Below are 26,381 nucleotides of genomic sequence, written 5' to 3'. Positions count from 1 at the left end.
TCAGGGTACAGGCAGCTCTGGGTCAGCAGAGGGCGCTGTCACCCTGCAACAGGAAAGAGCAGCACTCCAGCTGATTTCAGGCAGTTTCTATATCTTCATCAGAACTGACACATTATTATTTTCATGTCAGGATAGTGAGAAGTGTTAAATATATACAGTATGTTTTTGGCCTTATCTTTGTATAAAGTCTTCTTTTGTGGGATGTTAGACATGAAAATCATGAAAATCTCTGTATTGTTCCAGAGCTCTGAACCTAATGGAATATCCACATGTATACATTAATTAGTTATATTTACATTTACAGCTGCTAAACAAGGTCTAAGTCATGTTAATGGGTAGTTATTAGGAACTGCAGAAACCTGTTTTAAAACTCTTTGGTGTAAGAACTACGTTCACAGTGAACGCATGATTGCTGTCAGACGTGTGTGAAATGATTATTTTTAATATCAGCAGAAATCGGTTTAGACTCTTTTTACTTTTCTCTAATATTTCTCTATCTCATATCTACTACTTCAGTGAAATGCTGGAGAATTTCACCTCTTCTGGTCTGAATTGGTTGATCCAGAAGGTTTGTGAAGGGTGGTGTTTTGCCTTTAAGAAACTTATATCTAAAAATGGCAGCGGATCTTGGATTTCATCCTCTGGGGGGCTCAGCCCTCACCGCTGTGTAGCATCACTACTAATGTTAATCTCTATAGCATGTTAATGGGGAATTTCATTATGCGTTAGCGAATAGGCTAGTTTTTTGCACATCATGTCACGCTTTCATTGTCATTTGACTGGGATTGACAAGTCAAACTGTTTTTTCAATTTTTAAATTGTTGATTTAGAAATCTTTTTCTAGATTATTATTATTGTTTTTTATGATTTAGTTTTACAGTGTTTTCATTTGGGAAGCAAATAAACAGCCTGAACGAGCAACTCTTTCACCGTTTACCTATCTGCCAAACTGGACACCCACATTCAGGGAGGGCAGAGAATGCAGAACATACATCAAATCATAATTTTTCTTATTGGCATGTCCTGCATTTATTAGTTATTTTCATTTTTATTTTAAAAAGTAAAAATTGTACTGTATGACTGCTGTATGTACTTATATAACTGTTGATAGTTTGATAGTTGATCATTTTAGGGGGGCTGAAATGACTAAAAAGGGCCTAGAACTGCCCCTGTTTGAAAAGTAGTTCAATATATATGTAGGTGTCATAACATACATATACTAAGTAAAAGTGTCAGAATTGTACTAACTGAGTAACTAACTGAGTAAAGGTACTTGCATCACTGCGAGCTAGTTGTTGAAAGACAATTTTTTCAACTTTCACTTTGTTTTCCCTGATATCAGCAGCAGATTTGTAGAGAAGTCAGAGATTAGAGGTTTTATTTGCTGCTAATGCTTCATCCATCAAGTGCGATCACTCACAAAGAGCGGGGGTCCGACTATTGTTTGTTTCTTACATACAGATGCAGTGACAGCTCACACAAACGCGGCTCTGACATCCGGCTGAACCTTTCAAACCACATGAATAATTGTGAAACAGTTTGTTGTGATCGTGACTGCAACACAAGCTGAAGTCCTGGAGGAAAAATAACAATTATCTGATGTTTGTAATGTGGTAAACTTGGCATAAAAAGATTTTGTTTGTTATCACGTTACAGCTTGTTAGATCAGCATAGATAAATAAAATGTCCTGTAACCGAATTTAACCGAATCCTTAAACGTGAGGCTCTTTACCAAGTATTCAGACCCCTTCACTTTTAGTACACTTGACTGTGTTACATTTAATTTGAATGGAAATTGTTCTTTGTGACATTGACCGACATTTAGTGTCCATCTTAAACACATTTTATAAACGTAAATGTGTGTATGTCAAGAAATAATCTACAGTCATGGCCCCATGGTGTAAGCTCCACAGCAGTCAACGTTTGGGTTATTTGTTTTGTAAATCTCAGAATATTCTGACCTTATATTCAGATTTTATTTTTAGAATATTCTGTAAACTGTAAATCTAAATATTCCAACTTTGTTTCTCCTATTTGTATGATTATATTCTTTTCACTTCTCTAAAATCCTTTCCTCGTTTCCTGTTTATCACATCTTCTTCTTGCGTCCTCTTCAGCGCTGAAGGCTGAAGTGCGGGAAAACGTGGGTGCATTTAAGGGAACTGAGATAGCCTGAGTCACAGGTGAGAGGTTCAACATGTGGAAAACATCACATGTGAGTCACGTGACTGCTGCCACGTGTGCAAAATCACACATTTCCGAAATATGATTTTAAAAAAGTTTTTTTATTTCCCTGCTGGCTCTCATCATCATCACTTAGTGCTGATGAAGAGGATGCTTGGATTCTTGGATGCTGACTCTCTTTTTTTTTTTTTTTGCTATTGCATCGTTGCCATGACGACGGGGCCGCTCCTCCACACCCACGCTGCTTACCCTCTCCTCTCTTTCTCGCTGTGAGCGAGAGAGGGAGAAAGGAGAGCAGAGAGAGAGAGAGAGAGGTGTGTTTTCTAACCCACGCATTGAAGTGGGAGACAACGTGCGCACTCACACGTGCACACGCGCACACACACTGGTGTACACAGAGAGTGTGTGTCATGCTAGCAGTGTGTGGGCTGAAACCGACCAGCCTTCCACTCATCCTGCCTCTTCTCTCTCTCTCTCTCCCTCTCTCTCTCTCCCTCTCTCTCCTTTCCTCCCTTTTTGTCTCCAGATATACCTCCTCCTCCTCTTCTTCCTCTTCTTCTTCTCCCTCTTCTTTTTTTCCCATCTTTCATCTCTTTCTCTCCATCAGTCCCTTCTTTTCTTTTCAGTTAAATCATCATGGAGAACGAGTCCGTGATCTTCTGGGTGAGTCTCTCTCTGCACCTCTTTATATTAGTGTGTGTTACAGGGAATGCATGTGTGTGTTGGTCACTTGCTGCCGGTCTGTAACTTCAAAAGTCGTGAATTCATTTTCTTTACACTTCATCTTTTTAGGTGTTATTCTTTGTTCTGTTTTCATTTTCCTTCACTCCTTTCCTCATTTTTCATCCCTTTCTCATCATCCTCACTCCTCTTTTCCTTCCTTCCCTTCATCTCCTTTGCTTTGCTTCCTATGCCTCCTCTCTTCCATGTCTCTCCCTGTGCTTCATTTGTTTCCTTTCCTTGTCACCTTTCCTCCTTTCCCTTCCCTTTCTCCTCTCACACTTCTCTTGGCTCTCCTTTCATTCCTTCTTTCCTTTTCTTGCCTGCTCTTATCTCTCCTCCTTTTCCTGTCTTCCTTTAATTTGTTTTTGCTTTCTTCCTCCCTTCATCTCTTCCTAGTCTTCTCTTTTCTCTTGTCAGCATTTCTTTCCCTGGTCCCTCATTTGCTATCTTCACTTCTGTCCTCTCTTTCTTTCCTTTACCATCCTCTTGCCTGTTTTTACATTGATTTCTTCAATCCTTTCCTTTCTGTCTTCATTTCCCTTCTTTCCTTCTCTCATCCTTTCCTCTTATCCTTCAGTCTTTCCTGTTTTCCTTTTTCTCCCTCTCTTCCTTTATGTTCTTAGCAATTTCTTCCCTAATGCCTTATTTCCTTTCCTCTTCCTTCCCTTCCCTCTCCCTTTTCCTTTCATCATCTCTTTAATTCATTTTTACACTAAAATATTTTTAATCTTCTTCCTTAATTCACCCCTTTCCTCTTTCTTCCCTGTTATATTCCTTCCTTTCCCCTATTTTCCTATCTTTTTTCCCTCCTATCTTCTTTCCTATCCTTCTCTCTTCCTCCCTTTCTCCCTCTACCGTCTTTTTATTTCCTGTTTCTGTTTCCTCCAGCATCACTTTACCGTCCTCTGTGTGTTTGTTATGTAAGAGCAGCAGAGAGTGTGTAGGCCGTAGTCTCAGACCGTCTATCTAAAGAGATGATCTGCTTCAAACAGGAAGTGGATCATCGTCTTCTTCTGCAGTATTGACTTTTGAACATCACGTGGTTGTCATGACAACGTGTTAATCCTTGTCTGGCTGACTTTACCACAGCGTTCGTGGTCAGAGGTTAAACAGTGTTAGAGACAGCTTCTCTCTTTTCTAAATGCAGTTTGAACACTGGATTTCTATTTTAAAGTCTGTTTTTGATCAATAATCTGATTCGTATTGGAACATTAAAACAGGTTTTGGTCCCTGTACTCATTGCTCCTGTTCTTACTGGTCTCAGAGCACTTTGACTGGGTTACATGAACTTATGTAACTGGTTCTAGCCCAGTTTTAACTGTCATGAAGGTGGGCGGGCTAAAATCTGCTTTTTACTAGTGCACATGTGCAGGACAAAAGTCTGCAGACAGTGAAAGGAGTGGAGTGGCTGGTTAAAGACGAGTCTCACTAAAACTGAAACTAACACATCGTGACAGTAGAGCTTTAAATTGGTCTCTTCCACGGTTTACTTATATTATCATTAGTTTGTGTTTGAAACTGTCATTATACATGTTAGTGTTCTTATTGAGCTGCAGTGGAAAGAGAAAAATCTGTATTTATTCCAGTGAAACGATGAATTAGACAAGATGTATAATAACGGCTAAAGACCTGATGCAAGTGTTAAATACAGTCATCCTGATCTCACCATAATGCTGCACTAGGGTCCCAACTCGGTGCAGATTAATCCAAGCATGAACGCCTGCACCTACCGCTTTCCCTTCGTGCCAGGCTCAAAAGATTATTTCCAGCAGCTGATGGTCAAAAACACAAATGTCTCAAGCTGTGAATGTTTGTACAGATCACTTGAATATAAGGGCAGATTTATGATCTATAAGAACTTCACCGCTCTACAAATTTATAGATTTTTTTTATAACTCCTCTAATGATTCCCCAATGATTGCAAAAACCTAAATCAGTACTTGCTGTGATCATCTTTAAAACAAGCTCCAGGGCTCTGTGGGGGGCAACACCGTGTGTTGGAGGACTCCTCGTTCTTCTTCTCTAAGCATAGTTCATCAGCAGCATCATGCAATCAGAATGAATTTTACCAGAGTTACCTCCCTGATAGGATTCATAGACCGTTTCGTTTTGACACAGACCGTCTTTCTGCTCTTTTAATTCTCTAGACTTGTTACATTTTTGTTTCCTTCACTACCTTTGTCAACATTTCTGGTCAAAGCCTGACTTTCTTTCTCCTTGAACCTTGAATAATCTCTTCACTCGAACCCTGACTGCCTTTTCCCTTTTCAACCTTCTGCTCTGACTGATGACCTCAGCATGCTGTATCTGAATCACGTTGTTTTAGTGTGTTTTCTCTCGTGGGTGAAATTAATCTGTGGAAATCTTTTACACGGATGAGTTCAGTTTTTGGGTGAACTCACATTTGGTAATTTTTCATCACTGGCAGTAGCAAACCATCTTGGCAGTTCTCACCGCCAAGTAAGGAGAGTCCAACATGGAAGAAGCTGTTGTAGCGGATTAGTTGTGTTTCTTTACCCAGTTTTACTCAATCTTCTCTGTCACTGTATAAACTGCTCCACAATCACTTCTAAATAACTTGTTGCCCTCGATCAAACGAGTTAACCATATTATTACAGAGTAGTCACAGGACAAACTTTAGCCCCACTATACTCCCCATTTGTTAACATCAAACCAAATCTCCTGGTAGCTGTGATCAGTTTGCCCAGATCATTGTCTTATGAGTAGGGATGTCCCAGTTCAGTTTTTGCAATACTGACACAGATCACTTGTAAGTCGCTTTGGATAAAAGCGTCTGCTAAATGACTAAATGTAAATGTAAATGTAATCCGATACCTGGGCATCTTCTTGTTAGTCTTAATGTCTTAATGAGTATAAGCCTGTGGCGAATGTCCCATCTTACTTTAATGTGTTCATCAGCTTGTGAACAACCAGCTGAAGTGTGTGAGGACCTTACCCTTGATATCCTATGTCATCCTTTTTTTTTTTTTTTTTTTACACATTTAGTATGCTGTATTGTGGATCTGCATCTAAAGCTCCATGATATCTATTCTCTTCAATGAGTCTCTCACAAATCGGTAGCATCTTCCTGATGCCTGCAGATGATAAACAGTGTCCCAGAAAACAGATTTTGTCTTTTCTTGTCTTCTCTCTTTTAGCTTTGTGTGTGGACATTATGTAAAGAAAGTAGCGTTAGCAGTTAGCAGGCTGTTGGCGTGTCTGGGAGGTGTTCAGGGACCATTCAGAGCATAGGTCAGTCGTGTTTCGGAGATGCTTGGAATCTTAATCTGCTCAAATACAGGACAATAAAACTAAATACACATCAGAATTGGATCTGAATTATTTTGGTTGATACTGATTCTTTGAAATAAGATCAGCATTTGTAACCATTTGCTTGTTATCTATCAGTAGAAGTTGCTGTAGCATCAACATCTGGTCATGACTTAGACTTGAAACCAAAACCTAATTTTACTGAATGAGGATTCAGGTTTTATAATAAGATTCGGTACTGGATTTGACTTTGTTAAAACACTGTCAGACTTCAACCCTAACGAGCAGAACATCCTTACATCTATTATTAAATAGCAGTTGATTGACATTTCAGGCTCTAGGCGACACTTACAGGACTTGACATTTTTTGTACTTGTAATGCGAAGCGAAGCAAACTGGACAGATTTTGCCTCAGTTTTTGGTTCCAACTGATGTGAGAAACTTGACAAGATATAAAGTGTGTGTGTGTGTGTGTGTGTGTGTGTGTGTGTGTGTGTGTGTGTTGGATAGAGAATGCAGTGAGTATTATCAACTCCTGCCACTGGTTACCATGGTAATGGCAAAGTGAGCTATATTTCCAGGACACACACATAGATCTTGTTCACACCTAACAATGAAATGCATCTTTGGTGATCGGAGCACAACTGGGCTGAATTGTTCTGGGTCTGTGTCAGGAGCGACACGTGAGAAGAATTGCAGCATAAATGCAAATATGTGATGAATGCAAATGCAGTCAAATGCTTTCTCAACTTCACCGAATGATAGAAAGTGCTAGAAAAAGATTCTCAAATTCAGCACTAATACATGAGTAATTATTGTCAGTTAAGAGTCCTGAATGCAAGTTTTGACTAAAAGTGTCACAGCTAAACCACGACTGGACTCCATTGGTGTTAACGTGCAAGTTAGATGTTGAAATGTTCACTTGATAAGAATGATGCAAAAATTTAAGGCTGCGATTGAGGACTGTTGTACCAACAGTGAGTCTGACATTAAGTTAATTTTGACGACAGACATTAAACAGAGAAAAGCAACAAATCATCAGAAACTGAAGCCTTGAAGCTAATTTAAACTGTTCAAACCAGATGATTATTGCAGTGCTAGAACAGCACAGCAAATAGAAGCTGAAATAATGATGTGATTATTACAGTAATAATTTTTGTCATTACTGCCCACATCTAACCATAAATGCAGAATAGTGTGTGGGTACTTTCCACTCTAACCTGGTGAATGATAACTTAGCAGCTGTGGCTCAGAGGATAGAGCAGGTTGTCAAAAAAGATATCATAGGTTCAGGATCTTCAACTTCTGCTGTTCACATGTTGAAGTGTCCTTGGGCAAGACATTGTTGACATTTAGTTCACACCTGTTAGATAGACAGGTAATATACTTTTCAGCTGAATTTAGGTTTCAGCAGATATAATAGTAACATATATGGTACACATGGTGAGTAATTAATTACGGACTAGAGTTATAACAATTTAGGTGAAGACTGTTGTTTTGGGTTCCGTTCTGGTAGACAGAACTGTGACACCTCCACCCACCCCTGTCTTCTCAAAAGTTCTGCAAGTCTCCTCCATCTTAATTGTGGCTCCCTGATGTTCACAGTTTCTGTTCTTGTCATAACAGGACCTGCCACTTTCCTTTGTCTGTAGGTTTTACATTTAAGCAACTGTGCAAAACTGTCTCTATATAGAAGGTCTAGAGGAGCTGTCGGTCATCGGTTCAGAGACTGTACAGAGTGTAGATCATCTGTGATTGAAAAGCATTCAAAGCCCAGTACTGTTTCCAGGTATTCCAATTTGTTGGAGATTCAGATATAATACAAGGTAGAAGTTGCAGAGTCACGTCTGTGCACACTGTTATTGTATTCACTGTTGCTGATTGACCACAATTAATCCAATATGAAGCGAGAGAGTTTAGTGGGGTTTTTTGAGTATGGGTAAGGGTTTTGGATCTGATTACTTGCTAGTTGATAAAAAAATATTAAGGTGAAAATTTCTGTTTCATACATTAGGTGGAGGTGACAGTTATTCACCTGCTGCTGTAAGGAGATGCAAATTCCAGTGTGACAAAAACTATTAATATCATTAACATTAATTATATTAATTTATAATAATAATTGATTGAGCCTTATTTAATAATAAGATTTATTTATTACTAAGATTTTGGTCAGTTCGCTTCTGCTACAGATTCCAAAGTACCTACCACCTTCTGACTCTGGCAGAGAGACGGGAGGGGTAGGGATGTCCAGTCACCTTTCTGGGGGGGCCTGTGCTGCCCCTGGCACCAACCCTGTTGAAAGTATCAGAGAAATGGATGACTAGCTCAAAGAGTACAGTATGGGGCAAAAAACACTCGGGCTGTTCACAAACACTGGTGTGTCAACCAGATTATGTGACACATACAGTAGGCTTTCAAAAAATGTAATGGTGAACTTGACCAAAAATTTAAAACTCTGGAGAGGGAACACGTTATTATTTTTTGATACTGGACTTAAAATGACTGTTGATATCTTGAATAATGAGTAGGTAATTTTCCACACAATACTATTCCTTGTTTATACTCAACTAAAATGAAAATGTAACGATAACTCAAATAGAAACGTCTTCGTGACATAAAAAACAACCTGAAACCTGTGAAAACACTCATAGGACTAACTACTAAACTAGTATAAAGAGAAGCGTAGATTAAATCCAAAAATATAAAAAAATAATCAAATGAGAAACTATTCTAGCCTTGTTTGAAATATTTTGTTTTTGACATTGAACAGGTTTGAGCTGTTTGAACTGGATCTACAACAATGTCTATTAACAGTTGATCACTAAACTCTACTCATCTTTTTTGGTTTCCATCAGGAAAAGACTGTGGATGTTTTGTTTATGTGGATATCTTTTGTTTGTTGTCTCCTTGCTGTGACAACTGGCCACATACCAAAAAACAAGAACAGCATTTCTTCGATATCCTCCTTTGTTCCACACGCAAAAACGAAAAACAAAGTACCCATTACCAAAAACGAGTAGAATAGAGCCAAGTAGAGCTGTGTTGAAGGAGGTATTTGAATCCTTTACCTTAATACTACACTATGGAACTAAACAAGTACAAGTAAAACTATTGCATTAAAGGTTAATTTACTCATTATTTTTTTGATGACTTGTTTGATTGTTCAGTTTGTAAGAAATGTGTGTGTGTTTGTGTGTGTGTGTGTGTGTCAGGAAATGGTGAGTCCTATGTGAATCTCTACAATTCTTTTGTCCAAACCTCAAAAGTGGGGAAAAAAACTGTTTTTATCAGTTTGATCAGAAAACATTAGAATTAGAACATTAGAGAAGTGGTAACTCCCCAATCTGGTTACATATTGTAACCCCAACTCAATGAATATAGATGTAATAATAACATTGGTTTGCTGTGTTTACTTGATATGTTTCTCAATTTTCTGGTGTTTTCTGTCGAACCTTTTACATTCATAGACTCATAAAATGGAAGCATAGATATGTTTTCAGTCATATTTGTCCACTTGACTGCTTGATTGTTTAAGTATGATCAAGTGTATTGGTTGAAAGGCACGTGTCAAAAACACTCTTGCTATACTTTTTTTGTAAACACAGCATAAGAAGAACAGCACATTGTTCTATTCCAGAACATGGATCCAGAAATGATTAATGATTTTAGGTCTACTTGTATTTACTGTTGAATATTTTGATTTATAACAAAGCGTCGTATTTTTTAAAACCATCATGACTTTTCAGCAAAAATATTTGTTGGTTAAGTAAGTAAGTAAGTAAGTAAGGAAGGAAGGAAGGAAGCAGTATAATGTAGCATAAGAAAATATACGTACCATATATTTGTACATAAGTAGTGCGCTTGAGTAAATGCACTTAGTTACACTTCAGTACCGTGTGTGTGTGTGTGTGTGTGTGTGTGTGTGTGTGTGTGTGTGTGTGTGTGTGTGTGTGTGTGTGTGTGTGTGTGTGTGTTATCAGTACTGTCCAGCTTCTCACCATCTTCCTGCCAAACATCCGTTTCTTTGGCAACCCAGACAGGAAACAGGAATTGCGAGTCAAAGGAAGTGCTTCTAATCCTTTTGTCAAGTTTTAATTGTTTTCTTGTCTCCAACATGCCCTCTTGCTTTCTGCGTTGCCGTGGAAACATGCTAGATCTTCAGACCAACGCACACGCACCAGCTGGTTAGCATGCTGTTGGCTATTAGCGGGCTACCAGCTGGCTACCAGTATGCTACAGGCTGACAAGCAGCAAGCTAACGGGAGTCTGCCAATAGGCAGCCACAGGTCAACAGCTGGTCACTAACAGAATGCCCATGTCTATCACTCCCTCATTCACCCTCTTCCTGCTCTCTAAAATCAAATCAAAAAATACTCAACGATCTTTTTTTTTTTTTTTTTTTTTTTTTAAATAAAGTTTTGATTTTTAAATTTGTCAGAAAGGGCTCCAAAGTGTTGATACATCTCTCAGAGGACTGGTAGCCATCTTTAAAAAGCCACCCCTAGCGTTTGGCCTCGTTTCCCTCCCTGAGAAGAGCTTTAGAGATGACTAGACAACTCACACATCTTCTGACAGTGCTTTTGCTGATCAGAGTCTTGAGTTCTTTAGTTAGCAAACTGATCCAGTTTCCACAAGAATTAGAAAGCTGTGCACTTAGAAACGATTTGACTCGGAGAAAGCCCTTCTTTGCTTAGAATAACAATCCGACTTCTGACACTTTACAGTAGTTCGGAGGTTTCCTGCTGTCACAGTGTTAGTCAGCAACATTCTGCTGGAAACATGAGGCACAGTCATATTTCTAACAGGTGAACAGCAGCTGCAGGTTGATTTACTGAACAAGCCCCTAATGAGTGAAATAAATCCACCTGAGAGTCCTCTGAATGTGAGCTTCACATCATCATCTCAAGAAGATCTGATATTTGTAAGAGTGAACACAGTCAATGACACTAATTAGATTTATTTTTCTTTCTGACCTACAAACAGTTCCAATTGTGAAATATTTCTTCATTTCATAGCTTTGTGTGTTTCTAAATCCTCAAACTTTGTAATTATTTACATGAAAATATTATATCTACAATTTTCCATGTTGTGTCAGACATCACTTAAAGTGGAGACCAATTTAAAAACCCAAACCTAATTAAATAAAATATGATATATGGTAAATACAGTGCTCTATTAAAAATGGTGCATCTATAGGTTTTTTGTTATTAAATAATGAACGTTACAGAACTTTTGTCTTTTGACTGTTGTACACAAATGCAGTATTTTCAGTGGGTAGGTGGAGCTGCCCTGTCAAAAGCCAAGTGGGTCGTGATTCACCCCTTTTTGTCTTCCATTCTGTGTTTAATACCAGTTTTCAATAGCGTTTTTTTACCAGCCAGTTTTCTTTCAGCATCGTGCTGCTGACTGCTGTTTTTTTTTGTGTGAACATCATCCCGTATGCTGATAAAACTACTATCACACCATAAAATTGTAAACTTTCTACAAAATCCTCCCATAACAACATCACAGATCACTTATGAAATAAATAACTTTTTACTTTACTTTACATCTTGGGTACTAATTTAAGGTACTAATTTTATTTATTATTATATTCCAAATAAAAAAACACCAATGCACGTTTTCAGGAACTGTTCTTTAGTGGTAGTAGGACTCATTTATGTGTCTGTAGTTTAGAAATGAGTTTCAGAATCACACCTCTCGGGTTTAGGAGCGGGTTTTAATGTACAAAAGCAGGTGAAACTCATAAATCCGTTCTGCATTGGCTCCCACCATCTTTTATAGTTGTCTGAGAATAGAAATGGAAAACTTTACATAATACTACAGCATAGCAGCAGTTAGAAAAAGGTTTATCTCCCTTCAGTTGCCATGATAACCGATACAACAACCTCACATTGTGTAACTGACTGAACCTGAAATGGCCTCCACAGAATTCCACCAAGTCTGACCCAATTCTGATTTGCACAACTGCACACTCCGTCGTCTCTGTATGCCCTCCACTCATCTTCTGATATGTTTTTTTTTCTTCTTCTTCTCCCCCTCCTCCCCTCCTTCATATCCTGGCCTCACTCTCCTTTACCTCCCACCCACCTCCTCCCTATCTTCCTCTTGCTCTTCCTCCCTCTTTTCCTTCCTCTCTACAGGATGGGCAGGGCCGATCCCAGAATACAATCTGAAGCTCTGAGACCTCTCACTCCACTGCAGGATTACTACACACTAATACTAAAGAATCTAAAATCTCTATTTACGGCTTACTGTAAAAGTACTTCAACTTCTCCGGACTCTGTTCATCCTAAAAGTGGACCTGCAACTTCTACAGACACTACTTCATCTACTGCAGAAAATACACATTCTGCTACTTCTACTGCAGCCACTCCATAGGATTACAACAGTCCATCAGAAACTCCTGCATCCAACCAACTAATAAAAACTCAATCAGACACAAGAACCTGCCACCTTAGGCTGGACCAGAACCAGAAACCAGAAGCCAAAACCAGACCAAAGCCAATACAGGACCAATACTCCAGTCAGACTCCAGAACCAGACCAGAAGAGACCAGTAAAAATCAGTAAAGGCTGTTGGAAAAGTTTGATGGGACTGCTGACAATAGGTAAGTGTGGTGGTTTTACTATGTTTTGGAACTGAACTGGGTCAGCCATAGAACATAGAAGTTTTTACAAACCGAGGAAATCCAGACATTTTAAAATCAGGACAAAATTAAGTAGGATTCAACATGATGACACATCTCTGTGAAATCTGACATGTTGGAACCTGGTGACTAAGGTCAGCAGGTCTAGAAAAACTCACATTCAAACCAGTTTAGTTTCAGTCTGTGTTAAAAAGGCCTATAACACTGACATGTTTACATTAAAGCAACAATATACAGCTTAAGTTAACACTAGCATTAAATCAGTCCACTCTGCTTCGCCCACTCCACCCTCTCCCTGCTCCAGTATGCTTCTCTACCCTCTGCTACACTGTGCACAGCCCTCCAGGTATTAGTCATTATTAAATTACTAAAATAAAAATCTGCAAAACATGGTCTGACTCCACAGGAGGCACAGCAACTCTTCACATTAAGATATTAATTATTAAGATATGTCTTGTGTGTTAAAAGTTACATACTGTAGCCTCAAGTACAATTTAGAGCTACCATTTTATCCTGCATACTTGTACTCTTAAGTATTATACCGTTCACCCAACTTATAATAAATTTTGACAAAAGAAATAAAATGCTAATAATAATTCATGAAGTCAACTAAAGTCGCACTCAAGGCTATGCTTCGATTTGACTTAACTTTATTGTCTGGCGAAGATGACGTTTGTCCAGTCTTAAAACGTCAAAACATACATTTAAGAGTACTATTTATGGACTTTGTTTTAGTAACTATAAGTAAGTGCCATATACACGTTCTTTTGCATATGTGAGAATGGGCGTCATGCTGACGTGATAAGTGTCTTGTTTTTAGCAGTTGAACTTTGAAAATGAACGTTTACACATTTAAAGAATTTAGCAATGAGAAGAGAGGCTGCGAGGTACTTTGTCTTTTATTAGCTTTCAAAAGAAAGAGTTAATTTGCATTTTTTGATTATAATACCTGGCTAAATCCTGGCTGATGGTTCACAGGTGAAAATGCTGATGTGTTATTATGGAAGGAGTGGCTGCCAGCAACACCTTTACCCGCTGTACCATTACTGATTTTTACATATCCATTTATATTTGCTACATGCCATTCTAAAATAAGTTATAATTAGTACCTTTACTACATTTTGTACCTTGTACCTCACTTGTAAGTCACTTTGGATAAAAGCGTCTGCCATGCCATTGCTATTTAAGTGTCTTTAACTTATTAAGTTAGTGGTGTGCTTGTACTGTTTTACTAAATTTTAGAGCGTGTATTTAACTTGAGTAGAAAATGTGTAATGCTAATTTTACCTTTAGTGTAGTACTTTTTTAAAGCATCAGCTTGCATTTTCACTTGAATATTGGCTTTGTTGCCACTACTTCTGCTGTTATCAAACACGAGTTTGTGGCTTGGTTTAGTTAAGTTTAGGACCAGTTAGTTTGGAAACCGTAGGTCAGTCCTTCAGTTTTGTTAGAACCTGTTACTGACGTTCAGAGGAAAAACCCATCTAGGACAAGATTGTACATCTTCCTCTACATTTTGTGTTTCAGGGATATTTAAGGTCTGCGAAATCTTTTTATATCTCATCTTTAAAAGGTACAAATGAGTCCTTGCTGGCTGACATACACGACAAAACACACAAACCTTGAATCCTTTCAGCTGCTTTGAAAAAGAAGTGACTCAGCTTTTTGTACATTTTTCACCATTAATGAGAAGTGTCTTACATTTAGTAACTTTCTGCCTGTGTCATCTGTCTTGTCATGAGATGGGAATGGTTTAAGGGAAAACACCAACCCCACCCCCTCAACAAGGTGAAACCTCCACACTCTTTCTTCCCACCATAACACTTCTTCAAGTTCCTCACTGTTCGTCCTCTTTCTACCTCATTTCTCACTTGTGTCTGTGAAACACAGGATTAGCATTTCAAGACATGAAGCTGATCTTATTTATATTTTCCTCCTTCTGATCACCTCGTGCGTACAACAGGCAGACTGTGATCATTGTCAGCTGGTAACACAGACGCTCTTCTCACTATAAAGGAACATCCAGTCTTTCTGAATTATACACGAGGACTGTGGAAGGACATCTCAGCTTTTCATCTTTTTCTCACAGTCAAGAAAAGTTATTGAGAAAACATGAATGTTTTCATGTATCAGAATATAAATGTTTAATAACCAATATTTGATTTTTTCCCGCAGTCGACTCGCTAGCTTTGACCATCCATTGACGGTATCTCTCTGCCTTCTACATGCAGATGTTTATCTGCATAAACATATTATCTTGATAACTGCACAGACCCATCTTGCAAGAACACTATTATTTTGACCTTGAGATATGATTTTTCTCCTGAAATTAGTTTCCAGTGTGAAGAACAAACTTCCACTTTTAAGAATTTAATCAAGAGTTCAGATTAATGCAATACATGAGAAAGGGAAAGTCAAGACCACAACATCAAGTATTTTTGCTTTTCATTATTGACAAATCTGAAAATGATAATGTTTACATGTTTCATGATTAATTTAACCCCAGGGTGATGTATTCAGATGTCTTTTTATGTCCTGTCAGTCAAATAAAACCTAGATTTACTGCAATGTGCTTGTATTCCTCCACCAATTTTTCTGTCCACACTCATGTTCTAATAAGTTTATGTGTGAGTACAAGTGGATGCGGTGGTTACATTTGAAGAAATTCCTTCATATGTTCTTCTGATATCACATTCACAAGAACGGGACTATTGAAAATGAATTATATGATTTTCCTTGAGGATATCTTTAAATGTCCTTTTTTATCAGTCTGAAGCCCAAAGATGTACAGTTTTATATAACAAAGTGAAGCAAAACATTCATATGTTGGAGTTGCAATGACAGATTTGTTTTGCAAAAATGAAAAGTCCATTAACTGAATCTGAAACTTTTTACTGGTTAATGTTTTGACTGTTGACTAATTAATTGACCGAAGCCTGAAGTTTTACAATTACTGTTAAAGTAAAACATGATGGATCTCATTTGAGAAATAAAACCATCAAACTGCTTAAAGTGTCCATTCTGGGCTCCATTGAAATAAGATGATATGATTTTCAAGCTAAAAAAGTACAAATACATGTTATAATGCCTCTTCATGCAGCTTCTCTGTCTGAGAATAAAACATCTCATTTGACCTGCTGTGTCTTTAAGACCCCCATCATACTCAGTTCTGATTGGCCAGCTTGTAGAAGGCTTCCTGTGGACCAATCTATGCCCAGTTGGAGCACTGTTGTCTTTCTAGCTGATAATCCTGCTACATACTGGGGCAGGTTGTGAAAGCATTGCCGTAAACATAAAGTCTGCCTGTTGTTGAAAATCATAAACTCTCTTTCTTTCCATAGTTCCCTCTTTTATTTAATATTTTTTTCGGATATTTTCATGCCCTGGTCAAAGAAGAAAGATCAGAAACAACTAGTGATATGTAGCAGTCGAACATCCCCTTCCTCTTCCATTATTGGGCCTTCCACTTTCTTGGTCTCTCCTTCCTTTTCTGCTGCCTTGCCTTCTTTCTCACTTCCTTTCTTTCAGTCCACTCACTCCACCACTACAGTTGTCCTACAGTTCAGACTCTGACCATCGTGCTTTCACACCTCAGCAAGCAAAATAATTCATACTGTATTTTAACTGGAAGTTGTACCGTCTCTCGTTATCTTTGTGCTTGCTCTTATAAATGTGAATGGGTCCTTCAGGTAACACTCAGTGGGAGCAGAAGCAGCTTTTCTTTTGTGCACAGCAGTTGTTTTCCTCCATTCTTCTCTGCGGAGTGCTTTGTTATGTAATGTCTCCCAGGGTCGATCCTTCATGTTTCCTTCAGGACTGATCTGATCCAGGATGTTCAGTGCTGGTCCACATTTTGGCTTGAGATCATTGTCTTGTGGAATTCTTGTTCGATTAGAGCAGCAGGAGGCTTAATCCTGAAATAACTCGGGGTCACCATTTTGATCATTTCCCGTTTTTGTCCTGAACAGAGCCGCTATCCTCCCACACAGCCCGAACAATGCTTCAGCTACGTTTATCTGAAAATAAGTCTCAAACTGAAAGTACTTTGGTTTCACCAAACCAGAAGACGTTCGCCCACATGGCTCTGAGGCACTGTCAGTCTCCCTATGTGGAACTGTTCTAGATCCTAATCACTTTATACAATGTTCTCATAGTCAGAAATGTCTCGGTGTTGATAGTTTACTTGTTTAATTCTCAAATAATATATGTCCAACAACGTAGTCCTGAGAAGAAGTTCACATTTTGTATATTGTAACAATTGAAATATATCAGAAATTGATTAAAAAAGCTCTTTGTAAATGAGACCAGGCTTTGAGAGTCCAGATACATTCAACTGTCCATACGTGTGAATGGGGGATTAACCTTTCCCAGTCACTGTCTAGTCATAGCATACTAAATGCTAATGGGCACAACAGGTTAGATTTCCCAAGTGCTGAAGTGGAGTTTATGGAGTTGTACTCTCTTGTCTCTGAAACATGTTTTCACTGAGTCACTTTTTGCACATGGAACAAATTAATTTTGTGGCAAGTGAAGAGCATCTTTGCTGCTTTTGTCAGGGTACAAGCAGATTTTCTGTGAATGGGACATGATAAAAAAAAAAAATCCCTGTTCACAGCTGATTACGTCCACTTGTGTGGATGCTGTGAACTGCTCCTTCAGATTAGGCTTTACATTTGCAGCTTTTTTCTACATTGTGTTGAATTTGTAAAAGTTTCCCTGTAGTGATTTTGTAAAACTGATCTGCTTAATTAGCAAAATTTTACTTTGTAGTTAACACTATAAACTAAGTAGTTCACCTGCACACTAACTATACTGCTTTTATTTCTGTTTCTTCAGCTTGGACTTTGGTTGATGCAAGCCTGTTTGCTATATATCATCGTAAAAGGTGATTAAATGTTCACAGTTTCTGAAATTAGTGTTGTTACATTATTAATTATGTTGATCGCTGTAAAAGAGTTTCATCTTCCAGAACTTTTGTTTGTTTGTTTCGTCACCGCGAAAGAGAATTGTTAGAGTTGTTGCACCCTAACATCGCACCAAATTCACTAATTACAAAGAGCACACAGAGGAACTTATAGGAACACCTTTAGAAATACTGGATGGTGCAGTGTGCCATCAAAAAACACTGGCTGTGAAAAGGTTACTGTTGCAGCCACACGCAATTACAAAGTGTCAAGACCGGGGTAGGTGTGAAGTGGGCTGAGGAATATTTCAAATGGCTGCAAACACAACATGTTTTGTCTGTTATGTCCAGTATTTGACCCTGAAATATACTTTAGGTAAAACAGTATGGTCAGTAGGAGTAACTGAGGGTGGACCATTTGCTTTATCTCTGTCTTGGAGTTATTTCTCTTTGTTGGATCTTTAATACAAAACAGTGAGACTATTTGTAATATTTTAGAGCATTTACATGTTAGACCAGGTAAAATAGACACAGAGCCGTGGTTACTCATATAGTAAGTAAATGAAACATGAGCTGAGACTTAAGTGGGGTTGATTATAAGACTTTTTTTTGACAGAGGTCTTTGTGTCTTTGCGGTTTCATTTCAATTTTGTTTTTAATAATTTCCTTTTTGTCTAATTTAATAATCTCTTTGTCGTTTTACCTCATTTCAATGAGCTCTGTGATTTTCAAACCAGAAACACAAAGGTACTGGCCCAGGGGCCTCCTGACCTCTAAAGTGCTCAGGCCTGTGAACGGTGTGTGCGTTAAGTTTGAAACTTTTATTCAGAACATTATGTCTCCAGAATGATAACAATAGCCTCACAATGCTTAGGCTACATGGTTAAATGTCTGTTCTAGTTGTTTCCTAATTTGTTGTGCAGTAGCCTACACAAAAGGCCTACAGCTACGTTTTTAGAAGGACATGGATCAAAGATTTGTGGCTGTGGTTTAGTTGTTAAAAATACCTTCCTCCCTTCTATCTGTATTCCACATACAGTGCCTGTTAGGAGGAGGAAACCCCTATGTTCCTCCTCATACTTGAAAGGCTACTGTAGAAGAAAGCTGCTTAATTGGTGGGTTTTCAGAAGTATGCCAAAAGTAGCTTCCATCATAAAGAGACTAAGACTATATCTTTCAACAAGTCCTCCAACCTTAATGCCCATATAGTGTTTGTCGCAAGCCTCTCATATGTCTCACATGTGTTTGTTGTAATTTCAGCACAACATAGGGAAGCAGGCATCTGTTGAAACTGCACTCCTTTGACTTTGTACACCAAAATGGCACTTATTTTCACTCTAAACAGTCAAAAACAGAGGACAACAACTGTCCAAACAAAGCAATTTCATTGGGTTTAGGTACAAAGTCTGGGTTAGGTTTAAGTACTAAATAAACAAGGTTAGGGTTAGTAATTGGACAGGAACAATTACGCTAAAACCAGTTTGTGTGTTCATGAAATTGTTTTAAGAAAACATCTTGAAAGTCTTGAAAAATGGAGAATCAACAAAATAGTTATAAAACTGAATGTCGATATTTATGTTTAGAATTGTGAAGAGCATGTAAATTGTATGTTTTGGCTGAGCAGGTAGGTTGATTGAAATGTGTAGTATGAGCTAAAGCAACATATACAGTATGATTAATACAATCATACAGCGTCTACCCGGCACAGACTGGTTCTGCACAAATGGGAATCATCGTTTAGAAACTCCTGTGTAATTGAGCTGTTTCACAACAGTGTTTGTCACAGATTTGTATTTGAACAGCTGTCAGAGAGTTGGCTCGCCTTTTGTCTCTTCCTTCATTTGAAGGTTAATCCATCAAACAGCAGTGAAAAGCTCTGATTTAACGAGCTTTATTCCAGGCAATGATGCATGAAAAGCCCTAAAATCAGCTTAAAAATGTTTGCCATTTCTGTAGTTACAAACAAGATTGAAGAAAACCTCAGAAGAAGTGAAGGTTAAAACCCTACAAAGAAGGTGTAACCTCTAAGGGCTGTAGCGTATTTCATTAGTGCTCAGTCAGTCATACAGTGTTTGTTTGCTTATTACACCGACAGAGTTTTGGGGTCTGAACCTTTTTCAGTAAGGTCAGAGAAAGCATTATTAGTCACAGATAAGTCCTTATCAGGATGCTAACCTGTGGAGGGTTAGTGTTTCTGGACTGTGTTTTTCCAGAATTCCAGTCGACCAGCTTCCCTCGCTGAACAGGAAAGGTTTTGTTTTAGATTTTTAAAGGGCAGGAAGGTGATTCAGAGCCTCTGATTGGTGAATCTGAAGTGTTTTCTTAAGTGGAGAGAAACAGTTGAAGGCTGGAAATCAAACCCAACAGCTCAGAGCTGATTGCACCAGAAATGGACGGGTACAAGTCATTTAGGCATTTAAACAGCCTGCACCTGAGACTGCAGTAAGATTGTTTTAATAAGTAGAGATATAGTCCAGTACATCATATCACCTCCTTTCTGTTGTTTCATCTGTGTTTACAGTGAGAATCTGCCAAAATAAGTTTGTGTAGTGATAAACCAGTGTGTTGCTCCCCGTTTATTACAGAACATGAACAAAAGAAAACATCTGATAAAAGATGATTAAGGTCCGCACAAATGTGCAGCCTGACCGAACCAGAGCTTCACTGGAAACATTTAATTATTTTCAGCCAGCTTAGCAGCATGACTCCAGGGATGGCAACATATCTAAAATATCTCAACAAGTACTGGATATATTGCTATGATATACTTTAGCGTCTATAGATTCATGCTATCCAGTCAAATCCTGCGGACTTTGATGATGGCAGACCAAATATTGGTTTATGACCAAATATCTGCTAACTCTTGACCTTACAATGCAAAGTCTTGAAATGATTTTTCATTTCATTGAAAATGACCTCATTTTTAAATTATGTAGAGGCTCCACTTCTTTTGATAGTGAGCTTTTCAGTTCCACATCACGTTTGGTCTTTCAGAAAATGTAAAATACTGTGTAACTGTGACAGGGACCATAAACAGGCCTGTTCACAAATCTGGAAAAGCAATTGAGTCACATTCTTTTTAATGCCTGTATTGTTCACTACTACACACTGCTGCTTTTGTGTCTCTTTGTGATAATTTTGTGTCTCGTCATAGTAGGTTTCATGTCTTGGACAGTTATCATTGCAAGCTGCTACCTACTAGTGTCCCCCTACTGATTTGGTAATTTGGTGACTTATGTCGTAGTAAATATGACAGAATTAAGATTAACGGTGATTAAAAAACCAACAGTGATTGTTCTAACTTAATTTGGACACAGACCACAGTCTTTTACCTAAACCTGACTGGCAGATAGAGTTGAAGTCTACTAGGCCAACACAAGCAGAGAATAGGCCATTGATTAGCTTGACCACATCTAAATGGGCTAAATTTAATGGGTCTTTGAGTTAGTTGTGCATCTGTCTTTTTTTATTTATATATACCAACATTTAAATTATTGTAAAACAGTTTCTTTAACACTTACCACGTTACAAAAAGATCACACATAACACCGGTATGTATAGACCTGTATAGACTGTAGCTGTAGGAAAAACAATAACAAGAAAAAATAACATTGTCACAAATGCTGTGGCAGCTACGTTGGAATACGTCAAATACTTATGGGTTTTTCTTTGTCTCTGCATGTGTGAACAGAACCTTATACTTGTACTATTCACAAAACTGAAACACAAAACTCTTTATATTTATTATAGGTTATAAAAATGCATACTGATCTGAAATATCTAATTGTACCAGTACTGTAAAGATCTTAGCCCTTAATGAGACACATTATTACTTCACTTCAGATGGTCTCAAAGGTGTGAACATGAGTGTTTGTGGGCGACCTGTTCACAACCTCCACTCCACAGTGCATGCTGGGATGCTCTGTGGGGTGATGGAAAAAGGAATGGATGAATGAATCTGTAATTTCTTTTAATTTGGTCCTGTGACATTTGGGAGATTTCATTCTGTGTGACAAGGATTCCTCCCTATGGTGAGATGATGGCATTAAATGTCGCTGCAATTACCAGCTTTGTACTGTAGTAAATGAAAGGAAGTGATTCATTTCACTGAGCTGCTTCTGAGTCGCATCAGCACTGCATGATTACAGTCAGTGGTTTCACTTCATTTCAGTGTGCTGTGAAAATTAACCTGCCGGGACTCGAGATGTTGACTTTTATAGTGAAATCCTGGCTTAATAGAGGTGATCGCAGAGGCTGTTTTGAAAACTCTCCCTGTTGGTGCTTTCAAGGACACTCAGATGTTTGAGATTTGAGTGTCGGCTGCTGAACAGCAAGATTCCAATACAAAAATCTAAACTCGTCTTCATCCTTATTCCTTTTTTCATGGCACTGATTTTCAAAAACACATTTTACTTGAAACCACAATGTAAAAAATGTACATGTTTATATGTAAAATTAAAGTCTTTGTTTAATCACTCTTACTCAAATTTCCATTAAATTGCTGCTGCAGGGGCTGTATTTACTACTGAACTCTTCAAAAATCACATAAAAACATATAATGGGCTCAAAAGCTCGTATTCAAGTGTGCATATTTCCTTCAAAACCATTCACAGATAGAAATTGTCCATAAATTACAGACCATACATTAATGTTTTACAAAATAATTCTTTATAAAAAAAAATTAAAATATATATTTGTAATTGAAACGTTATGACTGCTGCACTTAACTGGTTTTATTGCAATTTCTATACTTGTCATGCACTTATAAATAAATCAGCATACGTATATTAATCTACTTACAAAGTACATATTTATTAATAGTCAAGTCTTTTTATAGACTTTATAGACTATAGAATAATTCCAGTAATATTAGGTAAACAATATAAGCAGCAAATCCATGTTTGCTTTTGTATTATACCTATCTGAAACCTGTGAAAGAATTAGTTTACAAATGCTCAGAGGCGATGGTGGCATTATCAGTTAGCAGGTTTTTTCCAACGGAGAGTCAAAAATCCAGATGTATTATGATAAGCAACAGAATTGAATTGATAGATGAATGGATTAGTTAATTTAAAAAAAAATGAAAAACTTTGGTCTGAAACAGTTGTACTGGGTATTTTCAAGACAATTTTAAAATAAAAAATGTTTTATAAGTAACATAATTACCATGGGAAGGGTAGAAAAAATGTATGATCTTTGTAAGAGAAATTTAAGACTTTAATAAGTAAAAGTTGTGATTTTTAAGTCCTGTAATTAACCAAATGATAAGAAAAGCTGCAGTTGTATTTGAAAAATAGGTGAAATGATAAAATACAAACTAATCATAGATTAGAAGTTGCCCTACACAGTAGAAAGTTGTATGACATGTTTTGGAAAACAGTTGACAGTGACAAAAAGCTGTCTGACTTGTAGTTTGCAGTCAAAGAAAAACTGTGGTACGGTCCTTTTAAACAGAGCAGCCTGCAGATAAAATCCCTCTCCAAACATTTGAGATGCTGTCCACATGTGAACTGTCTCTGAACTCATCTGCTTCAGTTTGCATTGACTCTGTACTGGAAATCAATACCTGATCATTGCTTTTTATCCTCATGCTACAGACATCAAGTGTCCCACGCTTTGTGAGTTGTGTTGTCCACAGTGTGGACGCACAGGAGGACAGTTTATTACCCTGAGAGCTTAGTGACAGAAAGATGGACAGGCAGAGAGCGAGAGAGAGGGATGGAGACAGCAGGTAGGTCGGTGGTTTTTAAACGTGGAGCTGCGAAAATTGTTCAACCGTGTTGCCATAGCAACAGCGAGGATGTAGATCAGGGGGCTTTTTTTAAACACACTCACACACTGAGTGACACAGTGAGGTTAGCACAGGATTCCCTGCTATTCCAGTTTCTATGACAACTCACAACTCATCGTCCTCTCCTCTCCCTGCTTCTCTTTTATCTTCAGCTGTAATGGAAGCAGCCATTAAGTTCTGACTTCAGCTTTGCCCTGCTTTATTGGCATGACTGGTAATCAACTGCTAATTAGCACCAATGATGATTAATACAAGCAATAATTAAATACATAGTAATGAACAAAGAAAAACATCAGCAGGAACTCCAGTAGTGGTGGAGATGGTATCAGTGGTAAGGGACTGTATGAAAATTACTTGGGTCGAGAGACAGGACCAGTGCTATATTTTAGAATAATAATAATATAAAACCCTGTGTCTCAGAATAATAAAGTGCAGCAGTCACACTATTACTAATTTTGTAACTTTAATGATACAGAAAATGTGTTGGATTTTGTTTTCCGTTTTGTTCACTTTTTCATTCATTTCTTTTACATAATTCTTTCGCTTTTAGTTCTATGATGTTGGCTGAATGTGTCAATGTGTCAAGTTCCCAGTATTACAACCGCCAATAGGTGGAGTTTTTAAACCTTTTAAACCTTTTTTAAAAGTTAGCTTTTTTCCATGATTTTTATACTAAGCTAAGCTAACTATTTGCTTGCTATTAGAGTCTTATTGACTGCATAGACACAAGGGAGGTAAATATTTCCTCATCTAACTTTAAGAAAGAAAACAATTATTTTATGTGTAAAAAAAAAAAAAAAAAAACTACATTATGCTGTAAATTTAGAATTGTTGCTACATCCCGTTTACAATAACTCCCCCAATTTTCACCTAATCTCTTAAAATTTCTCTTAACCTTGACCTTTGACCTTTCACACCTCCACCCCAGTCCATTAATTTCCATACAGTCCCTAACCTTGTATTAAAATTGTTAAATGAGCTGTTCTCTGAAACATTTTGATAGTTTTCTGTGCGTGTGGTCATTTTACTGAGGATGAAAAACAGGATGTGATGTAACATCCCGGGGCCATTATTAGCTGTGGAGAAGGCGGAGGTCAGATCAGAGTCTGCTGACAGTCTAAATAAGATGTCCCACAGTCAGAGAGAAATCCAACAGACATGACATTTGGACTTAATTACATTAACATGGCTGTTACATTGTGGTGTGCAGCACAAATGGAAAGCCGGAATCATTACTGTTATCACTTAGACCTGTGTCTGAAAATGCAAAATGTCTGCAGTGAGAAATTTCTGTGGGAGGCTGTCAGATTCATGCTAATATCTCTGTCCCCAATGAGGTCTCTCTGACATAAAGTCCAACATCTTATCCAGATTTCCTGCTTGCTCATGCTCTCTCACTCCACCAGTGGATTTTAAAGCCAGATGACAGATACTTGTTTTCATGGTGGTTAAATGGGCTCTTTGATGACATTTCCTTATACAGTATAGCTACTTCAATATAAAACCTTTATAATACTGATATTTGATACTATTTTTAATAACACTTGAAAAAGGACAGGGAACTGTGAGAATTTAAATGGTGCAATGAACCCACTCTAATAAATGTTTATCTGCTTTTAGTACTTTAAGATCATTTTTACTACTTACTTTTCTCCACTGCATGTATCTGCTATTTCAGTGTGCTTCTAGAAGCTTAAAATGTGCTTGAGATGTTGACTTTCATAGTGAAAACCTGGGTTAATGCAGCCGAGAGTGGCACCCGTTCCCTGTTGGTGCTTTTAAAGACACTCTGATGTTGGAGATTTGAGCGTCGGCTGCTGAACAGGAAGGTTAAAATGCACAAATGTTGTTTGGTTCTGCTTGAATTGGCTTTTAGAAACACAGTTCACTTGAAACATACTACAAGGACATTTAGAGAAGACATATTTATAGTGGTAATAGATGGATCTGAAAAGTGAGTGAACACAAGGGATCAAGTGATGCTCAGTGACGTTCTAGTTCATCACATCCAGAGTGAAACTTTAATAATTCTTGTTTTAACCAAAGATCGCAGTTATTTAAAATGAAAACAATGCGGCAAATCCATTTGAGAAGCAGTGATGGACAAAGTACTCAGATCTTCCCTTAAGTAAAAGTATCATTAGTTTTAACTTTAAAACTGTTTATGATGATGTGATCAATTGTTGTTGTTTTGTCAATTTTAATCATAATATGTTTGTTTGTTTCAGCCACATGCCTCTGAGTCCGGCTGCTGACACCAAACATGATCGCCCGCGGCAACAGGCGGTTACTAACGGCAACCCGACAGGCTCTGCTGTTGCCAGGGACGACGACCTGGAGGACACACCCTCTGGAAACAGCATTGTCGTCCGCATTGGCATCCCGGACCTGCAGCAGACGGTAACACACACACATACACAGATACACACAGTATTGCAGTACAGAATTATACAGTATATACAGTCAGGTCCATAAGTATTTGGACACAGTTTTCATCACTTTGGCTCTGTACACCTCCACAGTAGATTTGAAATGGAACGAGAGTTGGTTCAGGTGTAAACTGTCTACGGCTGTTTTTTAATAAATAGACTAAGATAATAAAGTAATAAAAAAATTAAAGAAAATTCCAACAAAGAAGAGAAAAAGATTAAGTGTGCTCTAATTCAAATATTTGTTCGTTGTAAAAAAAAAAAAAAAACACTGGAGAGTTCAGGAATATCAAAACAGAGTTTGGAGAAACAAAGAAACTCATGTTCTGAAGCTACCACCTCACCTGTGAAGCACCTGTGTGATGGTGTGGACATGTATGGCTGCAGAAGCTGTTTTGAAGTGCAATAATATTTGCTCAGATTCAGCCTGAC

At 37.9% G+C, this 26,381-nt stretch overlaps 1 protein-coding gene across 4 annotated transcripts in view; it reads left to right on the top strand.

The window, feature by feature from the left end:
• shank3b (SH3 and multiple ankyrin repeat domains 3b) overlaps positions 1-26,381 on the top strand; it is a 48,686-nt gene that overhangs the window by 3,864 nt on the left and 18,441 nt on the right. For all 4 annotated transcript variants that reach the window (XM_026361174.1, XM_026361171.1, XM_026361172.1 and 1 more), the window contains exons 2-4: positions 12,321-12,787; positions 23,327-23,460; positions 25,749-25,920. In XM_026361174.1, coding sequence (XP_026216959.1) covers positions 23,420-23,460; positions 25,749-25,920 — 213 coding nt within the window. In that variant the 5' untranslated portion in view covers positions 12,321-12,787; positions 23,327-23,419. The remainder of the gene's footprint in view (positions 1-12,320; positions 12,788-23,326; positions 23,461-25,748; positions 25,921-26,381) is intronic.

Source organism: Anabas testudineus, chromosome 23 (assembly GCF_900324465.2).
Source record: "Anabas testudineus chromosome 23, fAnaTes1.2, whole genome shotgun sequence".
Lineage (NCBI taxonomy): Eukaryota > Metazoa > Chordata > Actinopteri > Anabantiformes > Anabantidae > Anabas > Anabas testudineus.
The sequence above is the reverse complement of the archived record's forward strand: the minus strand, read 5'-3'. Positions and strand labels throughout refer to the sequence as shown.